A 23,570-nucleotide genomic window follows, 5' to 3' on the forward strand; every position below is an offset into this window, starting at 1 on the left:
AAACCCTTGTTGGCAATCAGAGGTCAGACGTTTCTTGTAGTTGGCCAGCAGGTTTGCACACATCTCAGGAGGGATTTTGTCCCACTCCTCTTTGCAGATCTTCTCCAAGTCATTAAGGTTTCGAGGCTGACGTTTGGCAACTCGAACCTTCAGCTCCCTCCACAGATTTTCTATGGGATGAAGGTCTGGAGACTGGCTAGGCCACTCCAGGACCTTAATGTGCTTCTTCTTGAGCCACTCCTTTGTTGCCTTGGCCGTGTGTTTTGGGTCATTGTCATGCTGGAATACCCATCCACGACCCATTTTCAATGCTCTGGCTGAGGTTCTCACCCAAGATTTGACGGTACATGGCCCCGTACATCGTCCCTTTGATGCGGTGAAGTTGTCCTGTCCCCTTAGCAGAAAAACACCCCCAAAACATGTTTCCACCTCCATGTTTGACGTGGAGATGGTGTTCTTGGTGTCATAGGCAGCATTCCTCCTCCTCCAAACACGGCAAGTTGAGTTGATGCCAAAGAGCTCCATTTTTGTCTCTTCTGACCACAACACTTTCACCAGTTGTCCTCTGAATCATTCAGATGTTCATTGACAGACTTCAGACGGGCATGTATATGTATTCTTGAGCAGAGGGACCTTGCGGGTGCTGCAGGATTTCAGACCTTCATGGCGTAGTATGTTACCAATTGTTTTCTTGGTGACTATGGTCCCAGCTGCCTTGAGATCATTGACAAGATCCTCCTGTGTAGTTCTGGGCTGATTCCTCACCGTTCTCATGATCATTGCAACTCCACGAGGTGAGATCTTGCATGGAGCCCCAGACCGAGGGAGATTGACAGTTCTTTTGTGTTTCTTCCATTTGCAAATAATCACACCAAATGTTGTCACCTTCTCACCAAGCTGCTTGGCGATGGTCTTGTAGCCCATTCCAGCCTTGTGTAGGTCTACAATCTTGTCCCTGACATCTTTGGAGAGGTCTTTGGTCTTGGCGATGGTGGAGAGTTTGGAATCTGATTGATTGATTTATTGCTTCTGTGGACAGGTGTCTTTTATACAAGTAACAAGCTGCTGTTAGGAGCACTCCCTTTAAGAATGTGCTCCTTATCTCAGCTCATTACCTGTATAAAAGACACCTGGGAGCCAGAAATCTTTCTGATTGAGAGGGGGTCAAATACTTATTTCCCTCATTAAAATGCAAATCAATTTATAACATTTTTGACATGCGTTTTTCTGGATATTTTTGTTATTCTGTCTCTCACTGTTCAAATAAACCTACCATTAAAATGATAGACTGATCATTTCTTTGTCAGTGGGCAAACGTACAAAATCAGCAGGGGATCAAATACTTTTTTCCCCCCACTGTAACTCTATGGCGGCACCCAAGGGGCTAGAATTTGTTATATCTCCCAATGGGGGTGACGTAGTGTCCCCATGAGTGACCGAATACTGAGCCAATCACGGCGCAACGCTCCGTATTTTCTGATGGCTTGCCCCACCACAGAAAGCAGTAATGTTGGCTGAAACACCTGCATTTTGGAGCTACCTTACTCAAGAAAACAAAAAAGAGAATGTTTGTATGTAGCTTTATTAACGCAATGATATATAATTTTTTACATTGTTTGCAAACTTATGTGATATGTATTAATCCAAAACAGGCAAGCCCCCCCCCATAAAAATGCTATGCCCTATAATCCTCTGCATATTTTCTGTGCAGAGAACAATCCGATAGCAAATTTAATTTACCGTTTACATATCTATAGATCAGTGACCTATTTAGGAAAGACAAACGGTAAGAGGCAACTAATTCGTTTATTTTGTTGCCGAGCACGTAGACTTATTTCGTAACAACGTATTTTTGTTTCTTAGGTAATACTGTAAACGCTTCCGATTGGCTTTCCCTATTTTGTCGGACAACAGGAGAAACCTATCACGACTCTTTCCGTAGGTTTCTAGCAGTGATTGGCTAGATCAGCTAGGCATCATTTGGAAAAAGGCTAAGGGGCGGGATACAAACCTTGTGGTCATAAAAACGAGGTTTAAATTTTCCACATGACCATCAATCTCGTTTTACATGTGGATATTTTTTCTGCTGTTTAACTTGGAAGCGTTGATCAATCTTGTCAATTTCATATCTGCTCCAGTTTTTAATTGATAGTCAGACCAGGTGATCTTTAAAAACTTTTAGAAAAGATGTCTTCAGAGATTCCGGAGATTTTCAAAGCTCTGCTAGAGGACCCCTTCACTGTTCCTACATTTGATTATAACGGTAAGAAGAAGCGAAATAATCGTAATTTCTTTGTGAAAATTGTCAATAAATTGCGCTGTGTCTGAATAATAACGAATGTTTCCCCAGCTCTATAGTAAACCACGCGCGACCCTATGTTCCAACCATACAACGTATTTGATACATTTGTTGCAAGCATAAACAATGTCCTGTCTGTGAACACTCTTCGACTATAAATACAAAATGTTGGACTCATTTCTCACTGCATGTCCTATATATTGCGTAACCTCAATAAAACCCTGGTGACATTTTGACAGCGTCTCGGTTTAGTTAGCCGAGGCAATTTGATCACAAGATTGACCTCCGATTTAATCAACATGCCAGCATCATGTGGTGTGGGGGTTGTAGGGAGAAGTAGGATTGCGGTTTTTCATCGTTAGAGGGCTCTATCACTTGTTCTGTTCAGGATATGGTTGTGTTCTGTCATTTGTGAGATTGGATTGGATGTGATTTATGTAAACAGTCCAACCAGATTGTAAAACAAGATTAGAGTAGATTTGATTTTTCACTTAAATTCATGAGACAATTAAAACATGGACTGTTGCAAAATACATGTGGTGTCTGGTACTCCTAAACGTACTGATTACACTCAGGATACAAATTACTCAGGGCATTCACAACACTTGAACCACTGACATCAACTCCCAACACCCAAATACCACTGGACAGGACTTGGCACCTAAAACCTAATGATGCAACCTGTCCACATAAGAGCTGTCTGGTATGCACTTGGTAAGGAAATGCTGGTAGTCTAATAATATGAAGTGTAAACACAGAGCTCACTAATCTTGTGATATCCTCTTCCCAAACCAGTTGCTGATAATTAGACACATTCACACAAATGTTTGTAAAGCCGTGGGAGACACTTAAGTACACACATTGGTGCCCTTGGCTGCGTAGTGGGATCAAAGCCAAGTGCGTCATAGAGGAACTCAAACACAATCTTGCCCAATGTTTGAGCTGCTGCCCTGAGGAAGGAGATTAAGGGCCCCACTGTTAAGCAATAATATAAGCCAGGCGAGTTTCATTCCATCAACCATCAGGCTGCTGAACAGTGGGACATAGGACAGATGCAGGCCCAATACAAGGTCGGAAAGTAGGTCGCAGAGGCTTTGAATAGGTGACAATGTAAATGTGTGACTTGTGTACTAACTTTCCAGTTTTCTGTACTGCATGTGTATTTATATAAAGTATATCAGATCATATCTCACACACGAGGGGAGGAGGACAAAGTGTAAGGTCATGCTGGCAGCGCCAGTAATTCCCTAGAGGTCCATCCCCTCTTCTTGATGGTGACCGATACACTCTTGTCTCCTTCATACCATATCACCCCTTTTGGATGGACTTTTTTATAAGGCCTTCATAGATGCTTCACAAATTATTCAGAAGCAAACATCCAGAGAGTGAAAAAAGGTGATGACACATTTGGCAACATTCCAGATGTAAGGAGGACCTGATACAATAGCTTTTATACTGTATAGTAGGCCAATCAATAGCTTTTAAATTTGTGAAGCATCTATGTAGGCCTTGTAAAGAATTTATGAAGGTGTCATAAAGACAGTAGTGGATGGCATCTATATTTTCACCTCTTACTGTGGTGAGGATGCTAGACTAGCTCTGTATACAGACAAAACAGCACACTCTGTACTCTTGCAGTAATGCCCCCTAAAAAAAAGTAACTTACTTCTCAGATTACAATACAAGAATGCTGTCTATGCCTTTGCTTGATCTGTAGAAAACAAATGTTTGACAACTTGTATATCATGTCTATCCCTATATCTAAATGTTTTGAGTAAGGGCTTAGTATGTTGTGCATTTGGCTGTTATGGAATATATGCATATAAAGGCCCATGTCTAAATAAACAGTAGCAGTCAAAGGTTTGGACACACCTACTCATTCAAGGGGTTTTCTTTATTTTTACTATTTTCTACATTGTAGAATAACACATGGAATCATGTAATAACCAAAAAAGTGTTAAACAAATCTAAATATATTTGACATTCTTTAAAGTAGACTCCCTTTGCCTGGATTCTCTCAACCAGCTTCATGAGGTAGTCACCTGGAATGCTTTTCCAACAGTCTTGAAGGAATTCCCACATATGCTGAGCACTTGTTGGCTGCTTTTCCTTCACTCTGCGGTCCAACTCATCCCAAACCATCTCAATTGGGTTGAGGTTGGGTGATTGTGGAGGCCAGGTCATCTGATGCAGCACTCAATCACTCTCCTTCTTGGTCGAATAGCCCTTACACAGCCTGGAGGTGTGTTTTGGGTCATTGTCCTGTTGAAAACAAATGATAGTCCCACTAAGCGCAAACCAGATGGGATGGCGTATCACTGCAGAATGCTGTGGTAGCCATGCAGGGTGAGTGTGCCTTGAATTCTAAATAAATCGCAGCAAAGCACCATCACACCTCCTCCTCCATGCTTCACGGTGAGAACCACACATGCGGAGATCATCTTAAATCAAATTGTATTAGTCACATGCGCCGAATACAACAGGTGTAACCAACAAATGCAGTTTAAAAAATACCAATAAGAAATAAAAGTAACAAATAATTCAAGAGCAGCAGTAAAATAACAATAGCGATACTATATACAGGGGGTACCGGTACAGAGTCAATGTGTGGGGGCACCGGTTAGTTGAGGTAATATGTAGGTGGAGTTAAAGTGATTATGCATAGATAATAAACAGAGTAGCAGGAGCGTAAAAGGGGGGTTCAGCAATCTGTTCACCTACTCTGTGTCTCACAAAGATATGGCGGTTGGAACCAAAAAATCTTAAATTTGGACTCGTCAGACCAAAGGACAGATTTCCACCGCTCGTGTTTCCTGGCCTAAGCAAGTTTAATGTTATTGGTGTCCTTTAGTAGTGGTTTCTTTGCAGCAATTCGACAATATAGGCCTGATTCACGCAGTCTCCTCTGAACAGGAGGAGAGATGTTGTTGACAACAGATGTTGTGTCTGTTACTTGAACTCTGTGACGCATTTATTTGGGCTGCAATCTGAGGTGCAGTTAATAGCCGATTTTCTGAGGCTGGTAACTCTAATGAACTTATCCTCTGCAGCATAGGTAACTATGGGTCTTCCTTTCCTGTGTTGGTCCTCGTGAAAGCAAGTTTCATCGTAGCGCTTGATGGTTTTTGCAATTGCACTTGAAGAAACTTTCAAAGTTCTTGAAATGTTCTGTATTGACTGACCTTCATGTCTTAAAGTAATGATGGACTGTAGTTTCTCTTTGCTTAGTTGAGCTGTTCTTGTCATAATATAGACTTGGTTCTTCATACCAACCCTACCTTGTCACAACACAACTGATTGGCTCAAAGAAGAAGGAAAGAAATTCCACAAATTAACTTTTAAAAAGGCTCACTGTCAACTGCGTTTATTTTCAGCAAACTTAACATGTGTAAATATTTGTATGAACATAACAAGATTCAACAACTGAGACATAAACTGAACAAGTTCCACAGACATGTAACTTACAGAATTGGAATAATGTGTCCCTGAAAAAAGGGGGGGGGGTCAAAATCAAAAGTAACAGTCAGTATCTGGTGTGGCCACCAGCTGCATTAAGTACTGCGGTGCATCTTCTCCTCATGGACTGCACCAGATTTGCCAGTTCTTGCTGTGAGATGTTACCCAACTCTTCCACCAAGGCACCCGGTAAGTTCCCAGACATTTCTGTGGGGAATGGTCCTAGCCCTCACCCTCCGATCCAACAGGTCCCAGACGTGCTCAATGGGATTGAGATCCGGGCTCTTTGCTGGCCATGGCAGAACACTGACATTCCTGTCTTGCAGGAAATCACGCACAGAACGAGCAGTATGGCTGGTGGCATTGTCATGCTGGAGGGTCATTTCAGGATGAGCCTGCAGGGACGGTACCACATGGGGGAGGAGGATGTCTTCCCTGTAACGCACAACGTTGAGATTACCTGCATTGACAACAAACTCTGTCCGATGATGCTGTGACACACCGCCCCAGACCATGATGGACCCTCCACCTCCAAATCAATCCCACTCCAGAGTACAGGCCTTGTTGTAACGCACATTCCTTCGACGATAAACGCAAATCCCACCCTCACCCCTGGTGAGACAAAACCGCGACTCATCAGTGAAGATCACTTTTTGCCAGTCTTGTCTGGTCCAGCGACAGTGGGTTTGTGCCCATAGGCGACTTTGTTGCCGGTGATGTCTGGTAAGGACCTGCCTTAAACAGACCTACAAGCCCTCAGTCCAGCCTCTCTCAGCCTATTGCGGACAGTCTGAGCAGTGATGGAGGGATTGTGCGTTCCTGGTGTAACTTGGGCAGTTGTTGTTTCCATCCTGTACCTGTCCCGCAGGTGTGATGTTTGGATGTACCAATCCTGTGCAGGTGTTGTTACACGTGGTCTGCCACTGTAGGGATGATCAGCTGTCCGTCCTGTCTCCCTGTAGCGCTGTCTTAGGCGTCTCACAGTACAGACATTTCAATTTATTGCCCTGGCAACATCTGCAGTCCTCATGCCTAAGTCACGTTCACGTAGATGAGCAGGGACCCAGGGCATCTTTCTTTTGGTGTTTTTCAGAGTCTGTAGAAAGGCCTCTTTAGTGTCTTTTTGTTTTTAGAACTGTGACCTTAATTGTCTACCGTCTGTAAGCTGTTAGTATCTTAACGACCGTTCCACAGGTGCATGTTCATTAATTGTTTATGATTCATTGAACAAGCAAGGGAAACAGTGTTTAAACCCTTTACATTGAAGATCTGTATGGTTATTTGTATTTTTATGAATTATCTTTGAAAGATATGGTCCTGAAAAAGGGATGTTTTATTTGTTTGCTGAGTTTACAATATTGAAAATAGTCAAAATAAAGAATAACCCTAGAATGAGTAGGTGTGTCCAAACTTTTGACTGGTACTGTATGTCGGCTGTTGAGTGTCTAGACATGTCTAGTGTTTATAGTAAACGATCATGCTTAATGCCAGTGGCACAATAGTGTCATATGGAGATGCGCTTGAGATCTGACTCTATAATGTGTCAATAAATACATTAATTTAAAAAAAGTGTCAAGGCAAAATGCCAGGTGACATCTGTCTCAAATCGCACAGCTCCGCGCTTCCAGCAGAGCAGACCCGTCCTTCATGTGTTTCGAAAGTTGCAGCATAGGCGCTCATTGCGCAGTTTTCTTTGGTCTCCGTGTGTTTGGGGCATACGTTGACGGCACGTGTTGCCATGTGAGAATGAACCGAATGAACCAGGCCAACTGGAGACAATGGGAACAATTGTTTATCAGCGTTTAAAGGGCAGAAAATAAATAGAATGACAAAATATTGCTCACATTTACTATATGGCATAGGCTAGGCAATAAAAGCAAGTGTTATTTTCTGAAACAGTAGACCCTACCGCCTGTAGATTCCAATGATATACACTGTGCCCTCTGTAATTATTGGGACAGTGAAGCATTGTTTTTTCTTTTGGCCCTATACTCCAAAAGTTTGGATTTGAATCATACAATGACTGAGGTTAAAGTGCAGACTGTCAGCTTTGATTTGACGGTGTTTTTATCCATATCAGGTGAAGCATTTAGAAATTACTGCATTTTAGGGGACAATACGTATTGGGACAAATTCACTTATGTGTAGTGAAAAGTTAAGTATTTGGTCCAATAATCTTAGCAAGCAATGACTACATCATGCTTGTGACTACAAATTTTTTCGATCCATTTTCTGTTTGTTTTGGTTGTGTTTAAGATTATTTTGTGCCCAATAGAAATGTATAGTATATCACGTATTGTGTAATTTTGGAGTCACTTTTATTGTAAATGAGAATAGAACGTGTCTAAACACTTACACCTTTAATGTGGATGCTATCATGATTACGGATAATCCTGAATGAATCATGAATAATAAGTGAGAATGTTAGACTCAAATACTGTATCATATCTCCCTTGTTATCGTAATGGTAAGAGGTTAGCATGTCTTGGGGGTATGATATGTGTGTGTCTAACTTTCTCACTTATCATTATTCATGATTCATTCAGGATTATCCGTAATCATGGTAGCATCCACATTAATGTACCCTAATATGGGGGGACGGGGACGACTATGTACAAAAAGTGCTGTAGTTGTAAACGGTTCACCCGATATGGACAAATAGCCTAAAATTAAAGCTGACAGTCTGTACTTTATAGTCATTGTTTGATTTCAAATACAAAAATGCTTCACTGTCCCAATTATTACGGAGTCGCAACAATATAACATGCCATTTACATCAAAAATAGAGAGTTGGTTGTAAAAATAATAATAATAATAATAATAATTTAAAAAAATCTCCTTTAACTATATTCATTGTCAATGCACAATATTTGTTCAACAGTTGTGAAAGGACTATTAGAAAATCCACTAGTACACCTGTTAAATTGGACACATCACCACTTCATCCATGCTTAATAACATCAACAATGGGTTATTGTTTTTTATAGAACGGGTGGGTCTAATCCTGAATGCTGATTGGTTAAAACCACATTCCAAACAGTGTCTATTCCACAAGTTACCACCAGATAAATCTAGGACGTTAAAATGCCTATTTACTCTATTCCATCTGTCTGTGCAGTACACTGTCTCATCGGCCCAGCCAGGCAATTTATAAACTTGATCTCCACTATAAAAAGCATCCAGACATTAACTCGCATTTCTTTTAGACTAACCTTTAGTTTTCAACAGTGGAGATTTGTTGAAACCTTGCTGTCTGTGTCTCGGACATTGGCAACATTGTTTAATTATTCAAATTCGATCTCAAGCTGTCGCATAGTAATGAACGGGATGAGACAGACGGGCAGGCAGCTTTTCTCAGCCAGTCGAAATCATGAATCGGCAGCATATTTATGGATATACAGTAGCAGTCAAAAGTTTGGACACACCTACTCATTGAGTTTTTCTTTATTTTTACTATTTTCTACATTGTATAATAATAGTTAAGACATCAAAACTATGAAATAACACAAATCATGTAGTAACCAAAAAAGTGTTAAACAAATCAAAATATATTTTAGATTTTTCAAAGTAGCCATCCTTTGCCTTGATGACAGCTTTGCACACAGTAAAAGTTTTAAAGTATTTGGTTTTAAATATACTTAAGTATCAAAAGTAAAAGTATGAATGATTTCAAATTCCTTATATTAAGCAAACCAGACGGCATCATTTTGTTTTTTATAATATACGGAAAGCCAGGGGCATGTTCCAACACTCAGACATAATTTACAAACAAAGCATGTGTTTACTGAGTCCGCTAGATCAGAGGCAGTAGGGATGACTGTGGATGTTCTCTTGATAAGTGTGTGAATTAGACAATGTTCTGGGTCCTGCTAAGCGTTCAAACTGTAACGAGTACTTTTGGTTGTCAGAAAAAACGTATGGAGTAAAAAATAAATTTTACTTTACTACATTCCAAAAGAAAATGGTCAAAAATATATAAATAGTAAAGTACCCTAAAAAACTTTAGTATTTTTACTTAAGTACTTTACACTACTATTCTCAGGCGTTTTGAACGTGGCATTACCATTTTCCATGAGCACGTGAAGCCAGCAGAAGTCTAACAGAATGGAGATATCATTCTGGTTTCTCCTCTCTCCCAACAAGTTTTCCTCTAATTTATGCAGGGTTACAACGGATATATAATATTTTGTCAACCAATGGTGTCACGCCTTGCCTACGTCGCGCAAAGAATGTTAATATTCATAATGGCAGAGAAGATCCGGGCAGGGCTGGCAGTATATTTTCTACTCTACGAGGTGCGATTTCTCTTGACCAAGAAACGTTTTTGGGGGGGATTATTTGAAGAATCGGTCAAGATCTGAAGAGGTAAACTAATGTCTAGTCGTTCGCTGTAACATAACCTTTAGCCTAATCTCGGTGTCACTATCTCTGAACTGATAGGCTACTTTTTTCACGGACAGGAGATTGTTAGGGTAGTCCAGCCCTCATTGTTGAAGTAGCCTATCTTTAAATTTAGTTGTTGCGTAATTACCGGCGAAAATGTCTGGAGAGACGATCCCCACTAAGACTGAAACCTTCAAGGGGTCACCGGGTGCGTTTCCCGTGGTATTGCAGAAAATAATGGAAATGCCCCCACCGAATTTACTGGAGGGCGACGATGGTAAGTCTAGATGCTTCTGTGTGGGGGTTACACGCGCCGTTTGTTATAGGCAACAAACTGAGAAGAGGCCGAATTGTGCCGGGTGAAGCCGAATGGGGATACAATTTATGCAAAGTAGTAGCCTAAAATTGATAGGCTTACACAAAATCACATCCTGTCCGTTTGTTTCTATAGTGTTATGATCAACCAAGCATTCAGGTATCCCTTCATCAGAATTGTAACTAAAATTGGGTAGCTGCACTTCAGTCCCGTGGTTCTCAGACAGCATACACAGTTGACAGTAAATTCTTCTCTCCCCACTCCCTTCAACTCTCCTCCTCACCACTAACTAGGCAGGTTTCCATTTACTCGTCTCTATTCGACAAAAGCAATGTCGCAAAAAAGAAAATGCGACGCGTGTAAATGGAAATGGCAGATATAGTAGACATTTTCTAAAGATATACTTTCCCCCCTTCCGTTCGGTAGGGGGATTATTCTTCTGACGAACTTTATTTGTTGCGACAAATGATGATTGAGACTGTTTTTCGAATAAACGATGATTGCCGAATCATTATGAAGGTATGCGGGGCGCTGTTGTCGTACAGGCTTAAGCCAATTTATTTGCTTAAATGGGTAATGGAAACACTTACACCACTACATTTGTATTTGATGCTGTACATTTTTGCGCAAAAAAGTCCAGTTTTTTTCATCCACACGAGTTGCATGGAAACGCACCCTAGCCGGCATTTTGTATGCGAACTTTATAAACGTCACAAAAAAATTTATGGACAGGTTAATGGTAACATGGATAGTGATTTTCAGGTCACAAAGTCCGAGTTGGATGACCGTTGAAAACGATTTTCCCAGTCGGAGGTCGTTTCTTCGGGTTACCAGTGGTCTTGAACGCATTGAAGCAGGAGTTTTTCAGTACCCAGTTGTTTTGAAAACTGCATATATTAGTAGGCTAGGTCACATATTCGTCTGGCTAGTGTCAAGGTCCCCTTTCCACCAAAAAGTGATGTAGGCCTAATATTTCATCATATCTCTTCCATTGGTTGAAATGTGGTGCTTGCATGATCAGATTTGTGGGTTTGGTTCTCACATGGACCACTTATATGGAATATGTCCTGAGTGTAAATGGATAAAACCATTTACTCAACTTGTTTTATCATGCTTGCCATAATCCATAACATTAAGCAAGGCTCTTCTGTTTTGCTGCCACAGACAATGACAAGGATAAGCTTTTTACGGGGGACAATGTGGACCTTGGAGGAGGGAGCGGGATGGGTCCGTCGGCCGCCCTGACCCCCGCCATCTGGGACAAGACCATCCCGTACAACTTGGAGACCTTCCACCTGGAGTACATGGACCTGGAGGAGTTCCTCATCGAGAACGGCATCCCCACCTCGTCCCTGGACAATGCTCTCAACATGGAAATTGCAGTGAAGAAGACAGAGAAGCCAACCAGCACCACGACAGCCCCAGCCGCCCCAATCTCCCTGCTGCCGGTCCTGGAACTAGACCAGTGTGAGGAGGAGGTGGTCACCATCACCCTCAACAGTGCTGATATCACAGCCAACACCGGTAGGCTACACTGTGAAATCATTAGAGCCTTATGCCCTAATGGTCTGTTAGTGTTATTACATAGAGAATTACCCTAGTAGTTACATGGTATAATACATAATTAATACAAAGTGTGACTCAAGTGTATTTAAGATCAAAGTAAACCAAGTAAGTTGTTCTTGGTTCTGCCATAGACAGTCAGACATGTCTGAGCACCAAGGGCACACATGGCACATGTACGGAGAAACACATACTGGTTTGTTTGAATGTCATTCAACGCTGTAGATGGTGGTAAAAATAGATCCTAGCTATGCTGAGTGGTCAAGACAACCTTGGTGTTTATTACGAGCTGACCAGCAGACTGGGCTGGGCTACATGAGGCCATCTTTATCGAATGTAGAAGCCTGGATTTATTTTAATATTCTCCAGTTCAGGATATAAACAGGTTAGAGCCAAATGTATGTTTCTACAGGAATGAAATGACTTGCAGTCTCACCGAACAGAATGTTCCATTTACATTGGGAGCATTTATTTACCCTTAAAACTGATGGTAGCATTTGCCCATCAACCTGTTAGGTTCTGAACAAATAGTAATGACTCAAACGGACGACTAGAAAAAGCTCACACCAAGTTTATTCATCCCATTGGGTCATACAGCTGAAAAGACAAGATATGAAGATACAAGTACATATATTTATAGCCTTCTACTAGGCGGGGTTAACTCCTTACACATCTAGACAGCCAATACATGTCTGTTGCTAGGCAGGAACTTAATTGGTTCCTCTTACTGGTGTAGTCATGGCCCTGCCTGATGCTACAACCTTTGTGGGCGTGGAAGTGTATGTGTGTGAGATAGGACTGTAAGAGGGTCGCTGTGGTGGGCCCCTCTGGACCCCCTGTCAGAGGTTTCTTCTCTCTTCTTCTGCTGACTTGACCTCAAGCCGAATTCCTCGCTCCTCTTTAGTTCCGCAGCTGGCTTGCCTTATCAGAGATTAACTGTTGCCCTTTGCCTCCCTCAGTAAGTTTTGATACACATTCCTTATTCACCCTTCATTGACACAAAATATAAACAGTTATCTTACATGTAATGAAATTCATATGTTCTTATATAGTGACAGGAATAAGTATATTTCAAGTTAGAACCCAACAAACCAAAACGGTATACTTGAAACCTTAACCTAATGCTTGGTCACCTGTATCTCCCCCACAGAGGTGGTGACAGACAAGGACAGGCTGACCCCTGAAACCATCGACCCGGAGGAGATTGAGGTGAACGTGAACTTTGATCCGGACCCTACAGACCTGGTCCTGTCCAGCATTCCTGGAGGAGAGCTGTTCAACCCACGCAAACACAAGTTCTCAGAGGAGGAACTCAAACCACAGCCCATGATCAAGAAGGCCAAGAAGGTGTATGTACCTGAGGATTCTAAGGTAAGTCAGAGACATGGAGGTCGGAAACGAGGATAAGGGTGTGGTAGGTAGGTGTATACGTTTTCTTTTCAAATTCCAAGAAGAGAAATAGGATGTTTTAAAAAAAGTTATTTAATTGTGGTTTACAGTACCATCAGTTAGTTCATAGAACAGTGGTCACCAACTGCGACTGGTCGATCTTCAAGGCATTCCTAGTCGATCACCAAACATTTCTGTAGAAAGCCAATGATTAAGGCTTGCTCCTTTTTTTTTTTTTTGCCGCTGTTGGGAGATCTGTGGCTAAATCGAGTGTCACCGTGCCTACAGATTTCATAACTTTTAAAAACCATGACCTGAGAGAGACTGTAAAGAGCTGCTGTTTTTATGACTGAGTTCATGTTTGTTTTTATTCAGCACTGTCAACACTGTTTTTATTCAACACTATTACACAACATAAAATGCGCTTCTTCGTACTACCACTCGCGCTGCAGCTGCTTTGAGTTAGTAGCCAAGTGTATTGATAGCCCTGCGTTTTTATTATTAGCAGCTTGCCGTGTCTATTTTAATATCGAAAAATGTTTCACTTTCTCTGGTCGTAGGAACAATGTGAATTTGTGCATGAGGCAGATGCTGATGCGGTGCGACTCAAGTTTCGCCATCAGGTGGAAGACCGTGTCCGCTCTCTCTGGTCAGTCTCACCGTAGGAAAGGAAGGGAGAGAGGGACCGAGAGAGGCGGACCCTCTGCTGCTCTCTCCCTCCCTCCGCTGAGACTAATGCCTTGTTCAAAACAACTGGAAACTCAGAACTTGGACATCTCCGACTTCAGTCTGTTCAAGACAAATGGGAACTCAGGGGGAAAAAACTAGATCTGGCCGGGAAAAATCTTTTTGAACGGTCAGCCAACTCTGAATTCCAAGTCGGAAACTCAGGTATATTTCTAGCACTCCAACCTGAAGATCACTGACTTCATGATTTAACTTTTTTTTTTCTCCAGAGTTCCCAGTTGTCTTGAAAGCACCATGATCATCAGATGCAGGTACAAATTATTTCAATTTATGCTCAGCTGTGCCTTGCAAGTGCTACACAAACTGATCTATTTTGTTATCAAAGCTCAAGGGTTAAAATATACTGAACAAAAATATAAATCAGTCAATTGAAATAAATAAATTATGCCCTAATCTATGGATTGGGCAGGTGCACAGCCATGGATGGGTCTGGGATGGCATAGGCCCACCCACTTGGGAGCCGGGCCCACCCAATCAGAATTTGTTTTTTTTCCAACAAAAGGGCTTTATTACAGACCGAAATACTTCTGTTTCATCAACTACCCAGGTGGTTGGTCTCAGACGAAGAAGCCAGATGTTGAGGTCCTGGGCTGGCGTGGTTATATGTGGTCTGCGGTTGTGTGGCCGGTTGGACGTACTGCCGAATTCTCTAAAATGACATTGGAGGTGGCTTATGGTAGAGAAATGAACATGAAATTATCGGGCTACAGCTCTGGTGGACATTCCTGCAGTCAGCATGCCAATTGCACGTGCCCTCAACTTGACATCTGTGGCGTTGTGTGACAAAACTAGACATTTTAGAGTGGCCTTTTATTGTCCCCAGCACAGCTGCACCTGTGTAATCATGTTGTTTAATCGGCTACTTGATATGCCACACCTGTCAGGTGGATGGATTAACTTGTCAAAGGAGAAATGCTCCTAACGAGGATGTAAACAAATTTGTGCACAACATTTTAGGGAAATACGCTTTTTGTAAGTATTGAACTTTTCTGTTATCTTTTATTTCAGCTCATTAAACATTGGACCAGCACACTACATGTTGCGTTTTTATATTTTTGTTCAGTGTATATAATATGGTCTGAGAAGAACAATATTGCCAGGCATATAGCTAATGTGCTGTGAGAATATATTCGACCTACCTACTGCACAAACCTCATTTCTACAGAACTGTTTTTATTAGGTTAATGTAAAAAAAAAATAATCATGCAACAACAAAAAAATAATAATCTGAGCAGTTTCTCTGCTTGCTTTTTGACCATAGCTCAGCCTTCAACACCATAGCACTTTCCAAGCTCATCATTAAGCTTGCGGCCCTGGGTCTGAACCCCGCCCTGTGCAACTGGGTCCTGGACTTCCTGACGGGCCGCACCACAGGTGGTAAGGGTAGGTAACAGCACCTCCACTTCGCTGATCCTCAACACGGGCCCCACAAGGGTGCTTCCTCAGCACCCTTCTGTACTCCCTGTTCACCAATGACTGCGTGGCCATGCACGCCTCCAACTCAATCATCACGTTTGCAGATGACACAACAGTAGTAGGCCTGATTACCAACAATGACGAGACAGCCTACAGGGAGGAGGTGAGGGTCCTAGCGGAGTGGTGCCAGGAAAATAACCATCTCCCTCAACGTCAACAAAACAAAGGAGCTGATCGGGGACTATAAATCACATTTTATTTGTCACATGCGCCGAATACAACAGGTGTAGAATAGAGGTCGACCGATTATGATTTTTCAACGCCGATACCGATTATTGGAGGACCAAAAAAATACGCCGATACCGATTCGTCGGCCGATTTTATTTTTTATTTATTTATTTGTAATAATGACAATTACAACAATACTGAATGAACACTTATTTTAACTTTAATATAATACATCAATAAAATCAATTTAGCCTCAAATAAATAATGAAATGTGTTCAATTTGGTTTAATTAAATAATGCAAAAACAAAGTGTTGGAGAAGAAAGTAAAAGTGCAATATGTGCCATGTAAAAAAGCTAACGTTGACGTTCCTTGCTCAGAACATGAGAACATATGAAAGCTGGTGGTTCCTTTTAACATGAGTCTTCAATATTCCCAGGTAAGAAGTTTTAGGTTGTAGTTATTACAGGACTATTTCTCTCTATACGATTTGTATTTCATATACCATTGACTATTGGATGTTCTTATAGGCACTTTAGTATTGCCAGTGTAACAGTATAGCTTCCGTCCCTCTCCTCGCTCCTAACTGGGCTCGAACCAGGAACACATCGACAACAGCCACCCTCGAAGCAGCGTTACCCATGCAGAGCAAGTGACGTTTGAAATGCTATTAGCGTGCACCCCGCTAACTAGCTACACAGTTGATAGGCTTGAAGTCATAAACAGCGCAATGCTTGAAGCATTGCGAAGAGCTCCTGGCAAAACGCACGACAGTGCTATTTGAATGAATGCTTACAAGCCTGCTGGTGCCTTACCACCGCTCAGTCCGACTGCTCTATCAAATCATAGACTTAATTATAACATAATAACACACAGAAATACGAGCCTTAGGTCATTAATATGGTCGAATCCGGAAACTATCACGTTTATTTTTTCAGTGAAATACGGAACCGTTCCGTATTTTATCTAACGGGTGGCATCCATAAGTCTAAATATTCCTGTTACATTGCACAACCTTCAATGTTATGTCATAATTACGTTAAATTCTGGCAAATTAGTTCGCAACGACTCTGCGTGCAATGAACGCAAGAGAAGTGACACAATTTCACCTGGTTAAAATTGCCTGCTAACCTGGATTTCTTTTAGCTAAATATGCAAGTTTAAAAATCTATACTTCTGTTTATTGATTTTAAGAAAGGCTTTGATGTTTATGGTTAGGTACATTTGTGCAACGATTGTGTGCGTTTTTCGCAAATGCGCTTTTGTTAAATCGTCCCCCGTTTGGCGAAGTCGGCTGTCTTTGTTAGGAAGAAATAGTCTTCACAGTTCGCAACGAGCCAGGCGGCCCAAACTGCTTCGTATACCCTGACTCTGTTGCAAGAGAAGTGACACATTTTCCCTAGTTAGAAGAAATTCATGTTAGCAGGCAATATTAACTAAATATGCAGGTTTAAAAATATATACTTGTGTATTGATTTTAAGAAAGGCATTGATGTTTATGGTTAGGTACATGTTGGAGCAACGTGTACCTAAGTGATTATATGCAACGCAGGACAGGCTAGATAAACTAGTAATATCATCAACCATGTGTAGTTAACTAGTGATTATGATTGATTGTTTTTTATAAGATACGTTTAATGCTAGCTAGCAACTTACCTTGGCTTCTTACTGCATTCGCGTAACAGGCAGGCTCCTCGTGGAGTGCAATGTAAAGCAGGTGGTTAGAGCGTTGGACTAGTTAACCGTAAGGTTGCAAGATTGAATCCCCGAGTTGACATGGTAAAAATAATTTGTTCTGCCCCTGAACAAGGCAGTTAACCCACCGTTCCTAGACCGTCATTGAAAATAGGAATGTGTTCTTAACTGACTTGCCTAGTTAAATAAAGGTGTAAAAATTAAATAAAGGTTTTAAATCGGCCAAATCGGTGTCCAAAAATACCGATTTCCGATTACGAAAACTTGAAATCGGCCCTAATTAATCGGCCATTCCGATTAATCGGTCGACATCTAATGTAGACCTTACAGTGAAATTCTTACTTGCAAGCCCTTAACCAACAATGCAGTTTTAATTTTAAAAAAGTGTTAAAGTATTTACTAAAATAAACTGAAGTAAAAAAAAAATATATATATATATATATATATATATAATTATAATTAAGGAGCAAGAATAAAATAACAATAGTGAGGCTATATACAGGGGGTACCGGTACAGAGTCAATGTGCGGGGTCACTGGTTAGTTGAGGTAATTGAGGTAATATGTAGGTAGAGGTAAAGTGACAATGCAAGGATAATAAACAGAGTAGCAGCAGCATAAAAATGGGAGGGGGGGTGGACAATGCAAATAGTCCGGGTAGCCATTTGATTAGCTGTTCAGGAGTCTTATGACTTGGGGATAGATGCTGTTAAGAAGCCTTTTGGACCTAGACTTGGCACTCTGGTACCACTTGCCGTGCGGTATCAGGGAGAACAGCCTATGACTAGTGTGGCTGGAGTCTTGGGCATTTTTTTTGGTCCTTCCTCTGACACCACCTAATATAGAGGTCCTGGATGGCAGGAAGCCTGGCCCCAGTGATGTACTGGGCCGTACACACTACCCTTTGCAGTGCCTTGTGGTCGGAGGCCGAGCAGTTGCCATACGAGGCGGTGATGCAACCAGTTCGGATGCTCTCGATCGTGCAGCTGTACAACTTTTTGAGGATCTGAAGACCCATGCCAAGTCTTTTCAGTCTCCTGAGGGGGAAAAGGTGTTGTCGTTCCCTCTTCACGACTGTCTTGGTGTGTTTGGAACATGATAGTTTGTTGGTGGTGTGGACACCAAGGAACTTGAACCTCTCAATCTGCTCCACTCCAGCCCCGTCGATGAGAATGGGGGATGTGCTCGCTCCTCCTTTTTCAGTTGTCCACAATCATCTCCTTTGTCTTGATCACGTTGAGGGAGAGGTTGTTACCCTGGCACCACACTGCCAGGTCTCTGACCTCCCTATAGGCTGTCTCATCGTTGCCGGTGATCACACTGTTGTGTTGTCGGCAAACTTAATGATGGTGTTGGAGTTGTGCTTGGCCATGCAGTCATGAGTGAACAGGGAGTACAGGAGGGGACTGAGCATGCACCCCTGAGGTGCCCCCGTGTTGAGGATTAGCATGGCGGATGTGTTGTTACCTACCTTACCACCTGGGGGTGGCCTGTCAGGAAGTCCAGGATCCAGTTGCAGAGGGAGGTGTTTAGTCCCAGGGTCCTTAGCTTAGTGATGCGCTTTGAGGGCACTATGGTGTTGAACGCTGAGCTGTAGTCAATGAATAGCATTCTCACGTATGTGTTCCTATTGTACAGGTTTCTGGGACAATGGTGTTGATGTGAGCCATGACCAGTCTTTCAAAGCTGGATTTCTTATAAGCGTCCGGATTAGTGTCCAGGTCCGTGAAAGCGGCAGCTCTACCCATTAGCTCAGTGCGGATGTTGCCTGTAATCCATGGCTTCTGGTTGGGGCACGTACGGTCACTGTGGGGATGATGCCATCAATGCACTTATTGATGAAGCCAGTGACTGATGTGGTGTATTCCTCAATGCCATCGGAAGAATCCCGGAACATAGTCCAGTCTGTGCTTGCAAAACAGTCCTGTAGCTTAGCATCTGTGTCATCTGACCACTACCTTGTTGAGCGAGTCACTGGTACTTCCTGCTTTAGTTTTTGCATGTAAGCAGAAGTCAGGAGGATAGAGTTATGGTCAGATTTTCCAAATGGAGGAAGTGGGAGAGCTTCGTACGCGTCTCTGTGTATGGAGTAAAGGTAGTCTAGAGTTTTTTTTTCTCCCTCTGGTTGCACATTTAACATGCTGGTAGAAATGAGGTAAAACAGATTTAAGTTTCCCTGCGTTAAAGTCCCCAGCCACTAGGAGTGCCGCCTCTGGATGAGCATTTTCTTGTTTGCTTATGGCTTTATACAACTTGTTGAGGGCTGTCTTAGTGCCAGCATCGGTTTGTGGTGGTAAATAGACAGCTACGAAAAATATAGATAAACTCATGGTCTACAGCTTATAGTGAGATGCACTACCTCAGGCGAGCAAAACCTTGAGACTTCCTTAATATTAGATTTCGTGCACAGCTGTTATTTACAAATAGACACAGACCGCCACCCCTTGTCTTACCGGAGGCAGCTGTTCTATCTTGCCAATGGACCGAAAACTCAGGCAAGCTGTATGTTATCCATGTTGTCGTTCAGCCACGACTTGGTGAAACACAAAATATTACAGTTTGTAATGTCCCGCTGGTAGGATCGTCTTGATTGGAGCTCACCCATTTTGTTATCCAATGATTGCATGTTGGCTAATAGGACTGATGGTAGAGGGGGATTACTCACTCGCCGTCAGATCCTTATAAGGCACACTGACCTACGTCCCTGATATCTCCGTCTCGTCTTCATGCGAATGACGGCGATTTGGGCCTTGGGAGCACGCCCCAATCCACATCGACGGGACCGCAGTGGAGAAGGTGGAAAGCTTCAAGTTCATCAGCGTACACATCACTGACAATCTGAAATGGTCCACCCACACAGACAGTGTGGTGAATGCGGCGCAACAGAAGGCTGAAGAAATTTGTCTTTGCCCCTAAGACCCTCAAACTTTTACAGATGCATAATTGAGAGCATCCTGTTGGGCTGTATCACTGCCTGGTACGGCAACATCACTGCCCGCAACAACAAGGCTCTCCAGAGGGTGGTACGGTCTGCCCAACACATCACCAGGGGCACACTGCCTGCTTTCCAGGACACCTACAGCACCCGATGTCACAGGAAGGCCAAAAAGATCATCAAACCACCCGAGCCACTGCCTTTTCACACTGCTATCATCCAGAAGGCGAGGTCAGTACAGGTGCATCAAAGCTGGAACCGAAAGACTGAAAAACAACTTCTATCTCAAGGCCATCAGACTGTTAAATAGCCATCACTAGCTGGCTACCACCCGACTACTCAACCACCTTAGAGGCTGCTGCCCTATATACATAGACATGGAATGACTGGCCACTTTAATAATGTAACAGTAGTCACTTCAATGTTTACATACTGCTTTACTCATTTCATCTGTAAATACTGTATTTTAGTTAATGCCACTCCGACATTGCTTGTCTTAATATTTATATATTTCTTAATTCCATTCTTTTACTTTTAGATTTGTGTATTGTTGTGAATAGTTAGATACTACTACTACACTGTTGGAGCTAAGAACAAGCATTTTGCTACACCCGCAACATCTACTAAACATGTGTATGTGACCAATAAAATGTGATTTGACTGCGAAAGTGATCTTGACTCAAACGTTGGTGACCACTGTCATAGAGCATTCAGTCATTCTGAAGGTCTACTTAAATGACCTAGCGCCAGTGCGGGGAAAACTAGCTTTTGCTTTTTAACAAAGCTTTCAATAACTTAGCAGCGACATTGGACGCTTTCAATAACACTGCAGTGACATTGAATTGAAAGCATGCTCTCATCATCAAGGTCGCTTTCAATAACAACCTTGTTCTCTCTCTCTGCTCTTTTCTCTTTCCCCCTCTCTCCCCCTCTCAAGGATGAGAAGTACTGGCAGAGGAGGAAGAAGAACAACGTGGCGGCGAAGCGTTCCCGGGACGCGCGCCGACTCAAGGAGAACCAGATCACGGTGCGGGCAGCGTTCCTGGAGCGTGAGAACACGGCGCTAAGACAGGAAGTGGGCGAGCTACGGGATAACTTTGCCCGCAGCAAGAATGTTGTGGCCCGCTACGTGGCCAAATTCGGAGAGCTGTAAGGGACCAAACACAGACAACTGCCGGCCGTTGCAGACAGATTGCATCAGCTAGTCACTTCATTTTGGTCAGGTCACTAAGTAGCAACATCCTTTGTTTATTCATAAATCAATTGTGAATACCCACTGTTGCACTACTCACATTAGCTGCATACGAAACAATGAGAGACAGTGATATGCAGTAAATATGAGCTCCTCAGTGAGACAGATGAGGAAAAGGAAACAATGACATCGCGTTGAGGTAGAGAAAGGCAGGCATATTATTGCAATGAATACACTGAAAAATGTTCAAATACAAAATAACCAGTGAGACATGACCTTGTGTTTCGCTCCTTTATAACACAATACTCCCTGTATAACACAAGTTTGATGGGTAGAATTGATGATTAATGTGGTAATTGAAACGTTAACATCCCCTCATGTTAACTCCCCGTCTTCCTTTCCTGGTAAATAATCTACTTTTTCTCTTCTCTTTCAAGTGCATTGCTGGAAGACCAGTAGACTATTATTGTTGCGTGGGTGAAGTAATTGAATCAAATACAATGGATAGATGGATCAGAAGATGGAGTGTGGAAGAGAGTGAATGATGTTGCCATGTAGATACTGTGGAATTGTATTAGTGACCCCTGCTTATTGTTTTTATTTGACTTTTTATTAAAACATTTTAGGGGGTAGATCAGCTTTAACATTGCAAATAGATTGTAGCTTCCAGCAATGTAATTGTATGCATCATTGCTAATCCCCCATATATTTGTTTTGTAAATATATATATTTTCCTTTATTATTTTCCCCTAACCCTACCACCACTCCCCTAATGTGAGTAAACTAATGGACGACAACATTTGGGCCTTTTACGGACACAGTGTATTTTACAATAGTTATATTTTGTTTGTTTTTAGTCCCATCCTTCAACTCCCCTCAACCCCTCCCATCTCTGAAGACCATCCAGTTTTAATTTCCTTTTACCATATTTTTAACTGTGCTGTTTCACAAAAGTTCTGAACCTATATACATTTTACGGACACAGTATATTTTACATGAGTTATCTTGTTTTTAGTCCCACCCTTCAGCTCCACTCAACCCCTCCCATCTATCTCTGAACACCATCCAGTTTTGATTTCTATTTGCCCTATATTTTTCTGTGCTGTGATGTTTCTGGACCTTTCTATTCTCATAGTTTCTACAGATTGTAAATAAAACATTTTTTTTTGCTAAAAGTATTATATTATTGATGGATTGATTGACTTTTCAAATCACCCAGCAGTTCTATTTGCAGAGTTAGATCCAGGTAAATGTTGCTATTCTTCAGCCACTTATTTCACTTTCTGTTTTAACTTGTGGGAGTGCAACTTTCAATACACTACAATGAGACTGTGTATTCTGATCATGTTTTGTACAACATTTGCTGGTAAAGAGATTGGGATTGGTGGGATAAGGGTGGGTGACATTTTAGTAAACTGAAAAGGGCTTTTATTTTTGGGGGATTTTAGTCTAAACTAAGCAGTTCTGGTTTTCATAAGTTTGCTTCCAAGTCTCCAGTTTAATTAAAATATAATACAATAACTCAAATTAATCTGGGGACTAATACTGCTTGGTAGTGGTTTTAAGACCTTCAATACAAGTCAACACTTGCTTAAAACTGTACATAATGCTTGGTAATATTTCAGTCTCTCTGTCTGGTCTATTGTCTTGGATCGTCATTTCCAAGAAACTTCTTTCTTCAGGTTCTGTGTTATAAAGAAATGCTTAAAGTGAGCTTTATTTTCAAATAACTCCGTACAAAAACAACCTGTTGATTTAGGACATTACTGTGTAATTTCCAAGTTTTCTGCAATTGTGTTCTCAACCAAATGTAAAACTCCAACCTTTCTCATGTTTACTACTATGCAAAGTGGTTTATCCAACTTCTCTGGGACCTTGATAATATATGGACAGTTGCCACACAATGTAAAAAGGTGACCGATTCTGTGCTCTTTCTGCAATGAGTACAATACA

General features: G+C 41.9%; 1 protein-coding gene across 4 annotated transcripts; it reads left to right on the plus strand.

The window, feature by feature from the left end:
- Positions 1 to 2,003: 2,003 nt before the first annotated feature.
- Positions 2,004 to 22,136, plus strand: LOC115201324 (thyrotroph embryonic factor). Of its 4 annotated transcripts, none has more exons than XM_029764855.1 (5): positions 2,004 to 2,263; positions 11,619 to 11,978; positions 13,168 to 13,388; positions 21,363 to 21,574; positions 22,055 to 22,136. In XM_029764855.1, the coding sequence occupies exons 1-5, from the start codon at positions 2,188 to 2,190 to the stop codon at positions 22,074 to 22,076; spliced, it is 891 nt and encodes a 296-aa protein (XP_029620715.1). In that variant the 5' UTR covers positions 2,004 to 2,187; the 3' UTR covers positions 22,077 to 22,136. The 4 variants fall into 4 exon arrangements, with proteins under 4 accessions (XP_029620715.1, XP_029620716.1, XP_029620714.1 ...); XM_029764854.1 differs by lacking the exon at positions 2,004 to 2,263 and adding an exon at positions 9,992 to 10,415; XM_029764857.1 differs by lacking the exon at positions 2,004 to 2,263 and adding an exon at positions 9,995 to 10,120.
- The last annotated feature ends 1,434 nt before the right edge of the window (positions 22,137 to 23,570 follow it).

This window comes from Salmo trutta, chromosome 10 (assembly GCF_901001165.1).
Source record: "Salmo trutta chromosome 10, fSalTru1.1, whole genome shotgun sequence".
Classification (NCBI taxonomy): Eukaryota; Metazoa; Chordata; class Actinopteri; order Salmoniformes; family Salmonidae; genus Salmo; species Salmo trutta.